Source organism: Gallinula chloropus, assembly GCF_964237585.1.
Source record: "Gallinula chloropus genome assembly, chromosome: 6".
Taxonomy (NCBI): Eukaryota; Metazoa; Chordata; class Aves; order Gruiformes; family Rallidae; genus Gallinula; species Gallinula chloropus.
The window spans coordinates 33,173,776-33,186,569 of NC_140091.1; the positions used below are offsets into that span (position 1 = coordinate 33,173,776).

General features: G+C 38.6%; 1 protein-coding gene across 1 annotated transcript in view; it reads left to right on the plus strand.

Annotated features, from left to right (window-relative positions):
• Window positions 1-12,794, plus strand: part of DPYD (dihydropyrimidine dehydrogenase) — a gene marked incomplete at its 5' end in the record, with an annotated part of 351,370 nt that overhangs the window by 164,998 nt on the left and 173,578 nt on the right. Inside the window, 3 exons of the mRNA XM_084266073.1 lie at window positions 533-702; window positions 2,238-2,448; window positions 11,643-11,827. Coding sequence (XP_084122199.1) covers window positions 533-702; window positions 2,238-2,448; window positions 11,643-11,827 — 566 coding nt within the window. The remainder of the gene's footprint in view (window positions 1-532; window positions 703-2,237; window positions 2,449-11,642; window positions 11,828-12,794) is intronic.

A 12,794-nucleotide genomic window follows, 5' to 3' on the forward strand; every position in this document is an offset into this window, starting at 1 on the left:
TTGTAGAAAACTGACTGAGGGGACTAACTTTGAGAAAGTATTATATAAAGCTATCAACAGCTGGTTTTCTCTTGAAACATACCAGCTGTAATTCTTTATAATCTGATAAAAGGTGTTGGGTTTTTTTTTTTTGTTTTGTTGTTTGGTTTGTTTTTTGGGTTTGCTTTTTTATTAACTGGGAGGATAATGAATCTGGTAAGAAAGAAACTTACTTTTTGTATAAAAAAGATCTCACAATGCTAATTTCAATGTGACAGGACCCACAATCTTACAAACGTGTTGTCATTTGAATTCTTTCCAGATAGAAAGGTGCAGCTGCTTAGAGTACTGACTATAAAATTATGTATATGAGCGTATCTTAAAAATGGGAATAAAACTGTCTTTCAGTGAAGCAGAATAATTTGATAGTGACACTCCATGCTTGGAAACTGTAAGATGCAATTTTACACTGCTTTGAGTACAAGTACCTTTTGAGCTGTCATGCAGAAATGGTTTCTCTACTTGAAAATAGGGTTTTCCTTTCATCTTTCAGGGATGTGTGCCTGTCACTCTCCATTGCCATCAATACATGGAACTGTGATTGTACTTGGGGCAGGAGACACTGCTTTTGACTGTGCAACATCTGCTTTACGCTGTGGAGCTCGTCGTGTCTTTGTGGTCTTCAGGAAGGGATTCACTAATATCAGGGCTGTCCCAGAAGAGGTAAAATTGAATAGCAGCATTTATGAGAAGGAATATCAGTTGTTACTTACTTCTATGGCCCCTCAAAGTGTGCTGTAGGTACTTACAAGAGATCTGCATAGATTTTGTTTATAAAATTTCTCTTAAAATGTATAAATGTTTATTAAAGACTGTATATAAGCTTTATATAATTTCCCTGTAAAGTCAGAGAGATGCATTTGCATGCAGGGGATATTTCTTAAATTAAATTTAAAAATACAGATCAAAGAACGATGTGAGTATTGCAGATGACTCTTCAGGTCATGGTTATATCCTAGAATGATACATTCTGGCTGCTGTCTAATGAATCTCAGTGATGCTGATGGTGCCTTGGGAGCCTATAAAATCTTGTAAGAAAATTATTTACAGTGATTTTGGTTTGCAATCACTGCCAGTGGCAATAGAACAATGCCATTCATCACAGATTTCAGGGTTCAAGTTGATTTTTAGTTTGGCTTTGCACTTCAGCATTTATCAGGACATCTTGGTGTTTCTCTACTGCAGGAGGTTTTCTCAAATTAAATTTTTCTTATTTTGGTGGGCTTTTTCCATTATCACTTATTTGGTACATCCTTTACACATTTGCATGCTTGAGGATATCAGCACATCTAATGCCTCTTTCTTGGAGATTTATGGTAGTTTGGTCATCTGTTTCAAGAAGGCGAGTATCATGGAGATCTCACAGAAAGGAAGTGGGGGTGCAAAAAAGTAATAGAGAGTCTCTTGATGCATAATTTACTTCTGTTTCTGTTGCACTTAAGAATGTTATATACAATGACATTACTGAAACCATTGCACAGACTGACTCACGTGCTGTTCAGGTTCTTGCTAGCCATGAATCAGCAGCCTGGGTAGATTCCTAAAAGTTGCCAGTGTTTATATTGATCCAATCATGCAGTGGCCTTGAAAAACAGTGTTTTAAAAGTAGCCCCAGCTAGTAATGACTATGCTAGCATGATGTCAGGTTGGAGATTACGTGTTAAGACAAGTTTTGGTGTGTAAACATTGATAGTCAAATCCCGAAGACTTTGCTAAGACAAAACGCTGTTTGACTTCAGCAGTTTTACCACAGCAGAATGTTCAGAAGATGTTAAGTCTCGACTGTCACTCAGAAAACAGTTGTTTGCACATGGTAGTCAGCATGTAATAACATCTTAAAATCATAGTAAACACAAATCAGGTCATGTACTTAATTAATACTAAGCTGCTTTTTAAAAGACACAGATAGTTGCATAAGGTAACTTTTTTGCCCTCAAAGGAGTTATACATATTCAAAGTAACAGGAACAATAGGAAAACATATTGGAGAAATATTTGCATTGCAAATTTACTTAGTGCCTCTGTCTAGAATTGCTTGATTTAATAGTAGGGGAGACTTTGGAGCTGGTATTAAGATGATGGTATACCGTCCACAGCTGACTTCTGCCACAGAAGAATGTGTGGTAAGATCTTGATTCACAAATCGTTTTGGTTTCTTTGTAAGTTCGCGTTAAATGTTTTATTGCTTCTACTCCACAGATGGAACTTGCAAAAGAAGAGAAGTGTGAATTTCTGCCTTTCCTCTCCCCTCGGAAAGTTGTACTTAGAGGTGGACAAATTGTTGCTATGGAGTTTGTTCGAACTGAACAAGACAATGATGGAAACTGGAAAGAAGATGAGGATCAGGTTGTCCGCCTGAAAGCTGATGTGGTGATCAGTGCCTTTGGCTCTGTTTTAAGCGACACTAAAGGTAACCCTGACTAATGTGTTCTTATAAATGCTGATTGTTATTTTAGCCAAAGACTTTTCCTGTCCTCTGACGGTTTTGTGAAAGGTGTCTTCTGGAAGTTACAGTCTGTGACTGCTCATCCTCTTCACGGAAATTTCTTTGTCCTTCAGGTATTCCCCAAAACACGAGGGTGAGGGAACGAAGCAGTTTTCTCTGTGTTGCTGTATAGAGTGGGAACTCGGATTAGAGGTGTGATTGCTCAGTATACATCTTCCTTTCCTCTCAGTGCAAGTGGTATCTCAAAGAATACTCTTGGGGATTTCTTCTGGTCTCATTATCTTTAGAGAAGCTCATTATACTACAACTTTAAAATGAACTGATGTGATCTCTGAGATCTTTGCTTTACCTATTAAATTAAGCAAGAATTAAGACAGATCCATTATTCTGGCTCAGTTGGTCTGGCTATCACTCATTTCTTGTACATACGCAAGAGAATTGTGGCTTCTCTTATATACACAGTATTTGTTAAGTTCACCTGTGCTTGTCTCAGCTTGTCTCATTATTTAGTTGCACTTCACAAGCTTTGCTCTTAAAAATTAACAATTACACAGTTCCATAGTATAGGTATATAAATTGGCACACAGATGGCATGTCAGAGATTGAACGGCTTTTCTGGATGGAGCAGAAAGAGACCTGAAGAACATGAGTACAGCTGAGAACATAGGAACTGATCAGAGCTCAGACTGTTCTCTGACACTAGATTAGATTTAAAGAGTTCAGGCACATACATCAAATGTGCCTTGAAAGTAAAAAACACTGACTCAGCAGAAGCCAGATTGATAAAATGAATAGATCTTCAGCCTGGAGACGCTCATCAAGGTTAGCAGGTTCTGAAAGGCATAGTGATCAATGTGCCTACCTCTCCAGGGCACAGTCATGCCAGCCAATTACCCCATGACATGTTGTCATGGTCCTTTGGGTATAAATGCTCTGACATGGCACTTGGGAAGTGCCTCGGAGTGCACGTCACCAGAAAAATTGATAATCAAATGCTGGTTCTGCCCAGTGCAAAGAGAATTTCAAAATTTCTTAGCATAATGCAGTTTTGTAAATCTTTTCAATCAAGAAAAATTGTAAATCTAAAATAATCTAAGCAGAGTCTGGTAGCATTTGTTGACATACCTCAGGCATGTATAAAATGTATCACTTCACATCTGTGTTTCCTGTGTGGGCATTATAGGTAACGATGTTTTAAATGAAATTAAAGAAATGAGTTTTGTGATAGTAAGACTTCATAGAGTAATTTGGTAGAATTATACAGAATCTGTACTGAGTTCATGGGAACACAAAACATTAGTTAATGGAGTCACGGAGTTCATAGGTCAGGGAAGAATTTCAGAATACAGGCGACAGCAGATTGTCTGCAGTCTGAATGAGCTACTCTGTGCTTCCTGTTTACCAGTCCAATGGTATAGCAAGTTGAACAGCCATCAGAAGAGTCTAAAGTCTCTCCTATGGTAAAAAGAACGGCTCAACCTGGTTCCTGGAGGAACATGTGAAGTTTACTCCAGGAGCATTCCTGTCTTGTGGGTGTTCCTTTTGCTTTGGAATAGGTTCATGCAGCCTGGGCTGTTACCTAGGAAGCACTGACACACAGCTACAGAGCCAGTGCTGATGACTTCAGGGTGCCTCCTGCCTGGCACCTGGCTCCTGCTTGGAAGGGAACAGACTCCCATTCCACTTGGAGATGTTTTGCTGTATAAAGAGTCTGGCAGCTGTGTTGGTCATACTTTAGTGTTTAGCCTAACCGCCCAGGAACCAGGGAGAAAAGTATGTTTGTAATCCTTAAGAGACTCACAAAATCCTCCAGTGGTGGAGTTCACTTGAATGAGAATTTTGGAAAGTTTTGTTGCTGTTTTTAAGCCCCTGTCTTTAGGTATTTTGGGAGGTTTTTTAGAACCCCATGGGTAAATCAAGTATTAGCCAATGCAGCCAGTATGTTTAGTTGTGATTCATAGACCCTGTGATAAAGGAATGATTCCATTTTCTCCCACATTTAAAACTGCTCCACGTAAAAGCTTGAACTTACTGTGCTGCTTATCCAGCTTAATGCTGTGCCAGTCTTGTGTCCCCTAGTATGCATTCGCTCTCTAAATTAGTTGCTATGAGGTTTTTAAATAGGAACATAAAAAGAGATGGGACCAGCGTTATGCAATGAGCTGCTCATGAGAGAAGAGAGTTGTTTACCTTGGGGGTGAGCAATACACCTCAGTTTCCTACTGTATTTTTGGTGAAGCTGCTATTAGAATAGCAATCAAATTAAAAGGAAAAATGCATGGTATTTGTTTTTTATGTTGTGAAAGTGAAAAGAAACAAAGACTTAAGGGAATAAAGAACTTATTTTGAGTGTACTATTTCAGTTGCTTTGAAATCTTTATTTTTTAACTAAACTGTTTTAATGAAAGTCAAATTTGCTTCTCACCACTGAGCTAAATCTCCAGGATACCTCAGCATACATAACAAAAAGAAATGGGGAAAATACCCCAAAACTACCAAAAGCATCTTATATTCTTAGTGCTTGGGGGTTGTTTTTTTTAAAAAAAGGAAATGCATTTTTGTATTGAGGAAATGTAGATATTCAGGTGTTCTTCATCAAAAGATGGAGATGAAAATACAGGGGTCCTCAGAACTGGAAAACATGAGCAAACTGATCTGACTTGGAACTTGATCTAACTTTGAAGAAGGGAGTGGAATAGGTGACCTACAGAGAGCCCTTATAATATGCTTAGTATGTGACTAAATGACTTGGATGCAGATTTCTTGAATGTGTTGTTACTCCTTCAAGGAGCTCTATGAATTGTCCTAATACATAAAGCATCTTGGTGAGCTAGAAAAGCAGTACTGGCATGGGCAGGGTCTGTCCTGTTTGTTATTAATATTGTTAAATGCTGATGCTACTGAATTAAGAATAAAGCAAATACTATGGAATCCAGGGGGATTAAAAATCAGACTTTGCCCCAGTTCAGCAAAGTGTTCAGGGCATAAGTGTGTGGGTGACTGCTGTTCTGAGAAGAAATGGTTCATAGGTTGGAAAGCTTTTTCTAAACTATTATCTTCAACAAGATGTTTCTTATTCTTGCATGGTAACTTTAAATTTGCAGCTGAGATTCCATGTGCTCACAGTAGGTTTTTAGTGGGTTTTATTTTGTTAAAATAAAAATACTGATTGTATTTTTAAGCAACAGTTCTAGTAGGTATTCATCCTCCCATTGGGAATCATATAAATGCATCATTAATTTTAAAAAATGTACTCCTAAGTCCATTTTATGCTTGGGAAGTTGCTAATAGACAAAACAGGAGAGTTGCCTTCTAGACTATTTTAAGAACATTACCGCTTTACTGAAACCAGTAAAAAAAGAACCCCAACAAATTGTTCAAATCAAGCTACTGCAGATGGAGAGGAGAAAAATGTTTTGCTTCTTGTTGGAAAAAAAGAAAGAGGTTTTGCAAGCACAGGCTGCTGCTTTTTTATTGCATAGCTTACATAGCCTGCAAGCCATCATAACTGACCCACATAAACAAAGAGCTGTGAGAGAATTTTGTTCCTTTCCTTGTGTTCCTGCTCTTTTGCTTGGGTTGTTATTTCAGAGGCCTGTGGTGTATTAATGAATTACTGAAATATCTTCTGTCACCACTCCAAACTGCAACTACTCAATATATAGAAATGCAATTCTGTGTACTTCTTGGCACTGTGTATGGCCTCAACAGCCTACTTATCAAAAGTCCTGTTTGTTTTAAAGTCTAAAACTTGAACAATCATTTTCTTAACTATTTTAGTCCAAAAAGCAAAAGGGAACAATATCTTTGGACTAAAAATTTTTGCACTGGAACAACTGTCCTTGTTCTGATTTATTTTCCTGAATTTCTGAGGAGAACCGTAGAGATATTGTGGAAAATAGTACACTTGCTCAAAGCTTACTACAAAATGCAGTGCAGGACAGGGGACTAAGGCAGGATATTGAACCAGCAACGTAACTGGAGTTCAATACTCTGCTTAGCAGGCAGCAGTAAGGAGGAAGTATTCCCATTTACCCCAGCACTGAATCTTAGCATGATAGGGTCTCCTATCAAAAAGGGGGAATGCAAAAGTACTCAAGCAAATGCCAAGCTCTGCCTTTGCAAATCCCTAGAAAGAATAGGTTATTTGTGAGAAAAAAACATGCTTTATTAATTTTTGGTAGTACCTAGCTATTGCTGAAGGGCAAAATTTTATTTCATTTTTCCCAGAATCAGCCACAACTTTCAGATATTTTGCTTTTGCTTTTAGTACCACTGTCACCTTACTTGGAAATTTCAGCAGCAAAACCTCAGAAGGCTTACTAGAGTATAACCACTGCCCCCAGTATGGATCAACATACAGCAAAGAGATATTTGCCCGAGTAGTTTACAATTTTATTATTTAGCCCATCCTACTTTATATTTGTTTCTATGGATTGAGAAGCATTCGCTGGGGAAAAAGTTTACAGAGCTCTGAGCTCGTAAGTTTTCCTTTGTACGAAGAGAGAACTTTAAAGGGTACAAAAAGCAGTGAACCTGATGAGTGTGGAGTTTCTCCTTCCAGCTTGGTCTGTCAACTAGGCAATTTCAGCCTCAAAGCACGGAAGCCTAGACTATCTAATGGAAGACCAGGAGGGAGGATGAGAGCTGGCTGCGATGCCCCAGCTGGGAATACCCACGGGGATGACCTGGTGTCTCCCTGGTAGCACACCATCTGCCTTGTGCCGACAGAATAGACTTCTAGTCACCAGAAAATCGTTACATAAAACTGAAATTTATATAGATTCAGAAGATTCCCAGTGAAAGAGGTAGGAGTTTTCCTGCTGAGTCATGTGGAATAGGATCTTTCTCCACACATGGGTTTACTGAATGAGTTTGAGCGCAGCAGTTCCACACCCTGAAAGGCTTACCTGTTTCCAGTATCCAAAAGTGGCTTTGTGATGACTTCTAAAGCCCAGTTAACTCAGAGCAGGAATTCTGCTCTTTCACCTGATAGGCATCAGTACACATTTGCTTGCTGGTGACAGGCAGAAAACAAACAGTACCAGCTGGCAGCAGGAGCCTCTCCTAGCATACCTGGACCTGGCTTTATCCAGTCAGACCACTGTTTAATCCTGGTTCAGTATGGTAGTGGAGCAGAGCCTGTGGGAAGCCTGACTGTGCCTCTCTTTATTTGCTGGGCATTGAGGCTGGGCAATGTCAGCAGTTAATCAGTCCAACGGTGCATGTGACAGCTGTAGTTTTACATTTGAGATTAAGAAAGTTACAGTATATTTCTATTTTTCTGAAGTAACACTACTGTTCACTGTAAAGGAAGTCTGTAAGATGGATATCAAAAATAACATTAATGAGCTACTAAAGCTAAAATTACAGGAACTTATGAAATTGGTTAAACATAAAAACCATTAAACTGTTTATTGAAGCTTCACAGATATACTGCAGCTAATGAGCATTTCTGCTATTTAAATAAGCCCAAATTGAACACACATTACATGGATACATAATTAGTCATGGCAGTCAAACACACACAGACTCTCTTTTAAAGCTTTATTTGAGGAATCTTTTCCATTTGATTTGTTTTGTTAATTAAAATATTTTTTCTGTATTCACTTATATTTTAATATTGTTTTTGCAAGTGCTATAATTTGCTGCTACTTTTCCATTTGTGTTTGTTTGCTCTGTGGATACATCAAATTTGGAATATATATTCAGAACTGTCCTTTTGTTTGGTGTTATTTGTGTTAGCATCACTTGTGTTAGCATCAGAATAATTCAGTTGTATGTTGTTTTTCATCCAGAAGGTTCTTTTCAAATTATATATAGTATCTCACCAGGACACGGAGAAAGCAGTGCAGCCACAGGGTTGTACTTTGAATTTTTGAGAGGAAAGCTTATGTTAGTTTTAAACTTTAAAGGATCTGAAGGTGGAGGGGTTTCAAGGACCGCTCTATATACTGCTGTCCCCAATCATGCATTAACAAAAACATTCGATATCTAGTTTGCTTATTGTCAAAACAGCAATTCAGAGAACCAATAGTTGGGGTCACTTCCTTTGAAGCTCAGCTTTGTCTCATAGACTTTCTCTCATCCCTTGCAGGGACAGAGAAGGGACTTTCCTCTGTGAAGACCTAAGTTTTCTCCTCCTTTCTGCAGGTGGTCTAGGAGGTGGACCCTTCCACCTCACAGTTGGCCCAGGTATCCAAATTGTGAGGTGGTTAGGAATTCTTAGAGAAGATCATGCCCTTCTTTTCACTTAACCCAAACCTTGAAGTTTACAAAAAAAGACAGGAGGAAATAGCTGCCAGATACCATGTCAGCCTTGGCACAAGGGAAATGTTCTTTCCCGTTTTTAAAAATACTGATCAGGCAGACAAATCCCCAGGCCCCAGGGAGATGTTTCAGGTGAAGGTATGTTGGACGTTCTTTGCACTCAAAATCTTTTGGTATAATTATGTCCAGGCAGCTATTTTAGCACAAAGCAATCCAAAGATAGATTTGAGAAATGTAATAGATCCAGGATAACACAGTTAATACCCTATTTTTCCACAAGATGAAATAAGTAATCAGAACTTGCAGTTTTACATTGTTTCTTCTGAAAGAACTGCATTTCCGAGAGCATGTTGCCCTTTAACACCTTCACTGTGGTTCAGTCCTGTCTCAGAGAAACAAAAGTCATCTATTAAATCCCTGATAGCAAATCCTGCAGCACCAAGTTTCCCTCTGGGTTTTTTCCAAACATGTCTTTACAAGCCCATTCATATTTAGCTTGCGAGAACTGTCTGGACCACAAGCTGAGATGGTACCACTGCATGCAATCAGTTATCCTATATATGACAAATATTAGATGATCAAAAGCTTCCTTGAAGTCCAGACAGTCGGAGACATAAAGAGAAATTTAATGTATTGATTTGTAAATATTGTTGAAGCATTCTTAATAAAACTGCTATCAGCCATTATCACTGCTGTTTTTTTTTTTAAAAAAAAAGAAACCAAAAGCCCCAAACCCAAACAAACAAACTCAAAAGTATTTCATTTTCCAGACTGAAAAATGTCTCAGTCTGAAGTTTGTGTTTGGTGTGATCTTCTGGTAATTTAAATGCTTTTAAAGGAAACCATTTCAGAAGTTTCTGATTCTGTTACTACGCAAATATTACTTTTTTGCCAAGTTAAGCCCCAAGTATATGCAGGCTGGGAGGCAGAGATTAAATACTTCTGGTATGAAAGCCTGCTGCAGTCTTTCAGCTTAAAAACTGTTTCCTGTGATTCTGGCTTCAGAACCATTTGTAAACTGGTACTTTGGATTTGAGTCCTCTGGGTATATGTTTGTGTGTGCCAAGGGTGAGGAGGAGACCATAGGTGGGACAAGTAGCTGGCACTGGTTTTGTGCCGCCTTCCTCTTTTATTTGTTTTGCCCCCGATTATACACGGCCCCCGCTTTGAAACAGACTTTTGATACATGATTTGGAGGGGAAGGGAGATACAGAGCCTGGGAAGGAAACTCCATCACGATGATGTGCGAGAGAGATGCGTTTGAAGCTTGCTGTCTACTGGGGCGTGCGCTGGGGCGACACTCTGCCTTTGCCCTCGTACTGGAGAAACACTCTTGTCTTAAACTGGCAGGTTTCTCTTTTACATATATGACAGCACAACTACATCAGTTTAATTGACCTTGGCAATCTGCATCTGCTAGCGGGATGTCCCTGAGGGACGTTGCAATTTTAAGCTGCATTTTATTGCAGAATCTTCAGTTCCTGTAGACAAAGCTGTACCCCCCCCCTCATTTTGATATATGCCATCAACATTTGCTAAAAATATTTATTGAAAATGCAATTCTCTTCATGAAGGTACTTTGAAGTGTAGTGTCTTTGCGATTGTAGAAACATAATTTAAAAATGCATAATAAAAATCATGTTGATACAGAGCAAGATTTTTTTTTCTATGCTTTTTATGAGCATTAATGCCATTTGTACAATGCCACGTGGTATAAAAAATTATTTTTTCATTTTCACTTCTGCATTATTTTCAAGGGCAGCGAGAGCTCATGTGCAGAATGCCTGTGTATACTGCTAACTCACATGAAAAAATTATCTGATGCAAAAAATAGAATATCAGAAATTGCAGTGAAAGATCCACATACATTGCCTTTGTGTAGGGATTTAATTTTGATTGTATTTTTATGATTTTTATTCTTAATATATATAACAAGTTTCAAAATGAGCCTTTCTTTGAGGATCCTTATGAGTTTAAATATTAAGTCATGATTGTTTTGACTTTATTGAAATACATATTTTTTCAGATTTAAATGTCTTTAAAACCAACACACTTTGTCAAAGCCAAAGCTTTGATAGCATAGCATTTCCTGGTGGGAAAATGTTCCATCTGAAAGTTTTCAGTCAGGTTTAATAATGACCTATCAAAAAGTAGCAGAGTATCATTTCTGATGTGAGGGTTAATAAATGTGGGAAATAAATTCTGGAGATCTAAATTAATTTTTAGAAATTGTATCAGAAACATTCTTTTTTGTTGATTTAACTGTTAAAAATCGTATGCTGCATATTAAGTTGCACAAGAGAGTGTATGGTAGGTAATTCAGGAGCAAAGCATGTTGATGTGGTAAGTGCCATCCAAAGCTATGGGTGGAGGGAAAGGGAGAGCATTTATTTTCCCTTTGTGAGTAGTGTTCATTAATGGGATTTTCAGAAGTGCTGGACTTTTTCCCTGGGAGATGAATGATGCCAGTGGGAATGACTTTGTGAATCCCAGCTTCTGGGATATGCAGCATGTTCTCAGGGAGTGACCAGAAGGACACGAACACCAATTATTTCTTGAGCCTGCATCCAATCAGTCACTTCTTGTGACACCCATGTGGGATTACTTTGTACGTAGCTTTGGCTTTGCAGGCCAATGGGGACTGGTTGCTTTTCTGATAACACATGCCATTTTTCTATCTGAGTCCTGTTAGTACTTACATACCTCCACTACCCCGACAAAAACATTCGTGTGTATAAAAGGACTTGCCAATTCTACTGTGAATTTACATTTAAGTAAGTGGAAGAACTTGGAGCTGCTGTTCTAATTGTTATCAGCGTATATTTGACAGATTTCAGCATGTTTTATCTTTCTTCTGTTAACGTATTTATCATTTGCTTTGATTACAGTCAGAGAGGCCATGGCACCTATCAAGTTTAACAGGTGGGGTCTTCCTGAAGTAGATCCAGAAACAATGCAAACAAGTGAACCCTGGGTGTTTGCCGGGGGGGACATCGGTGGTCTGGCTAACACAACAGTGGAATCAGTAAATGATGGAAAACAAGCCTCTTGGTACATGCACAGATACATACAAGTGAGTTTTACTTTCCTGTTAAATATTTTTCTCTTTCCCATTTCTATTTGCTTTTAGATACTTTTAAAAAGAATTTCATTGTGGTTTAGATTAAATGTATGAGTTTTGAGAGGCTAACACCTTGATTATCTGATGATATGAACCTTACAGATTCATTCAACTTGGATCACATGCCTGAGTTTGAGTAGTTGAACTCAGCTTTCTTATATTGTCTTAACACTAAAGCCCAAGCAACATTTTCTTGGCCCCAGTTCTGAATTCCACTCAGGGGTGGCAAGCATCCCTGCATAGTGCACAGTACAAGAAGTCCTAACTGGGGAAGTGAGTCCATTGGTACTAAAAAGTAAAATCTCTCAATAGGGCATAAAGTAAAAATTAAATACTGCCAATGGTGTTACCTGTGGAGGTTGTTTTTAGTGACTGGCAGTTTGCAGAGCGCTCAGATTGGCTACACTGGAACCAAAGTGTACTCTGAGGAGGCTGATTAACTGGACACAAGAGCTCAACAGAAAATAAACACTGAAAGCACAGAGGAAGATAATGCAAAGGAGAATCTACCTGAGAAATGTTAGTTTAAGGGGTACAGACTTGAAAAGCTTGGTGACTGCCTGCTCCCTTTTGGTGCTTCTTGCATGATGCTTAACTGAACATCTCTGCCCTAATTTTTCTAGTAAAAGAAAGAGCATAAAGTCTAGAGGAGCTGCAGAAGAACCTTCAGAGACAGGAGAGACAGCCTGTGTGTGGAGAAACAGCTGACAAAGAGTGTGTTTATAGTGCAAGGAACTTTTAGAAACATGATACATGATTCATTCTCCCACAAAAAGAGATTGAACAACTGAAGTTGGGACTGTAACAGCTCGATGTCTTTCTCCCCCATCCATCTGCTCAAAGCCTCCCTGATTGCATGTTTGTGCAATTTCATGCTGTTGGGGTCTGATTTCACTTCCTAAAAATACTTCAACTGAAA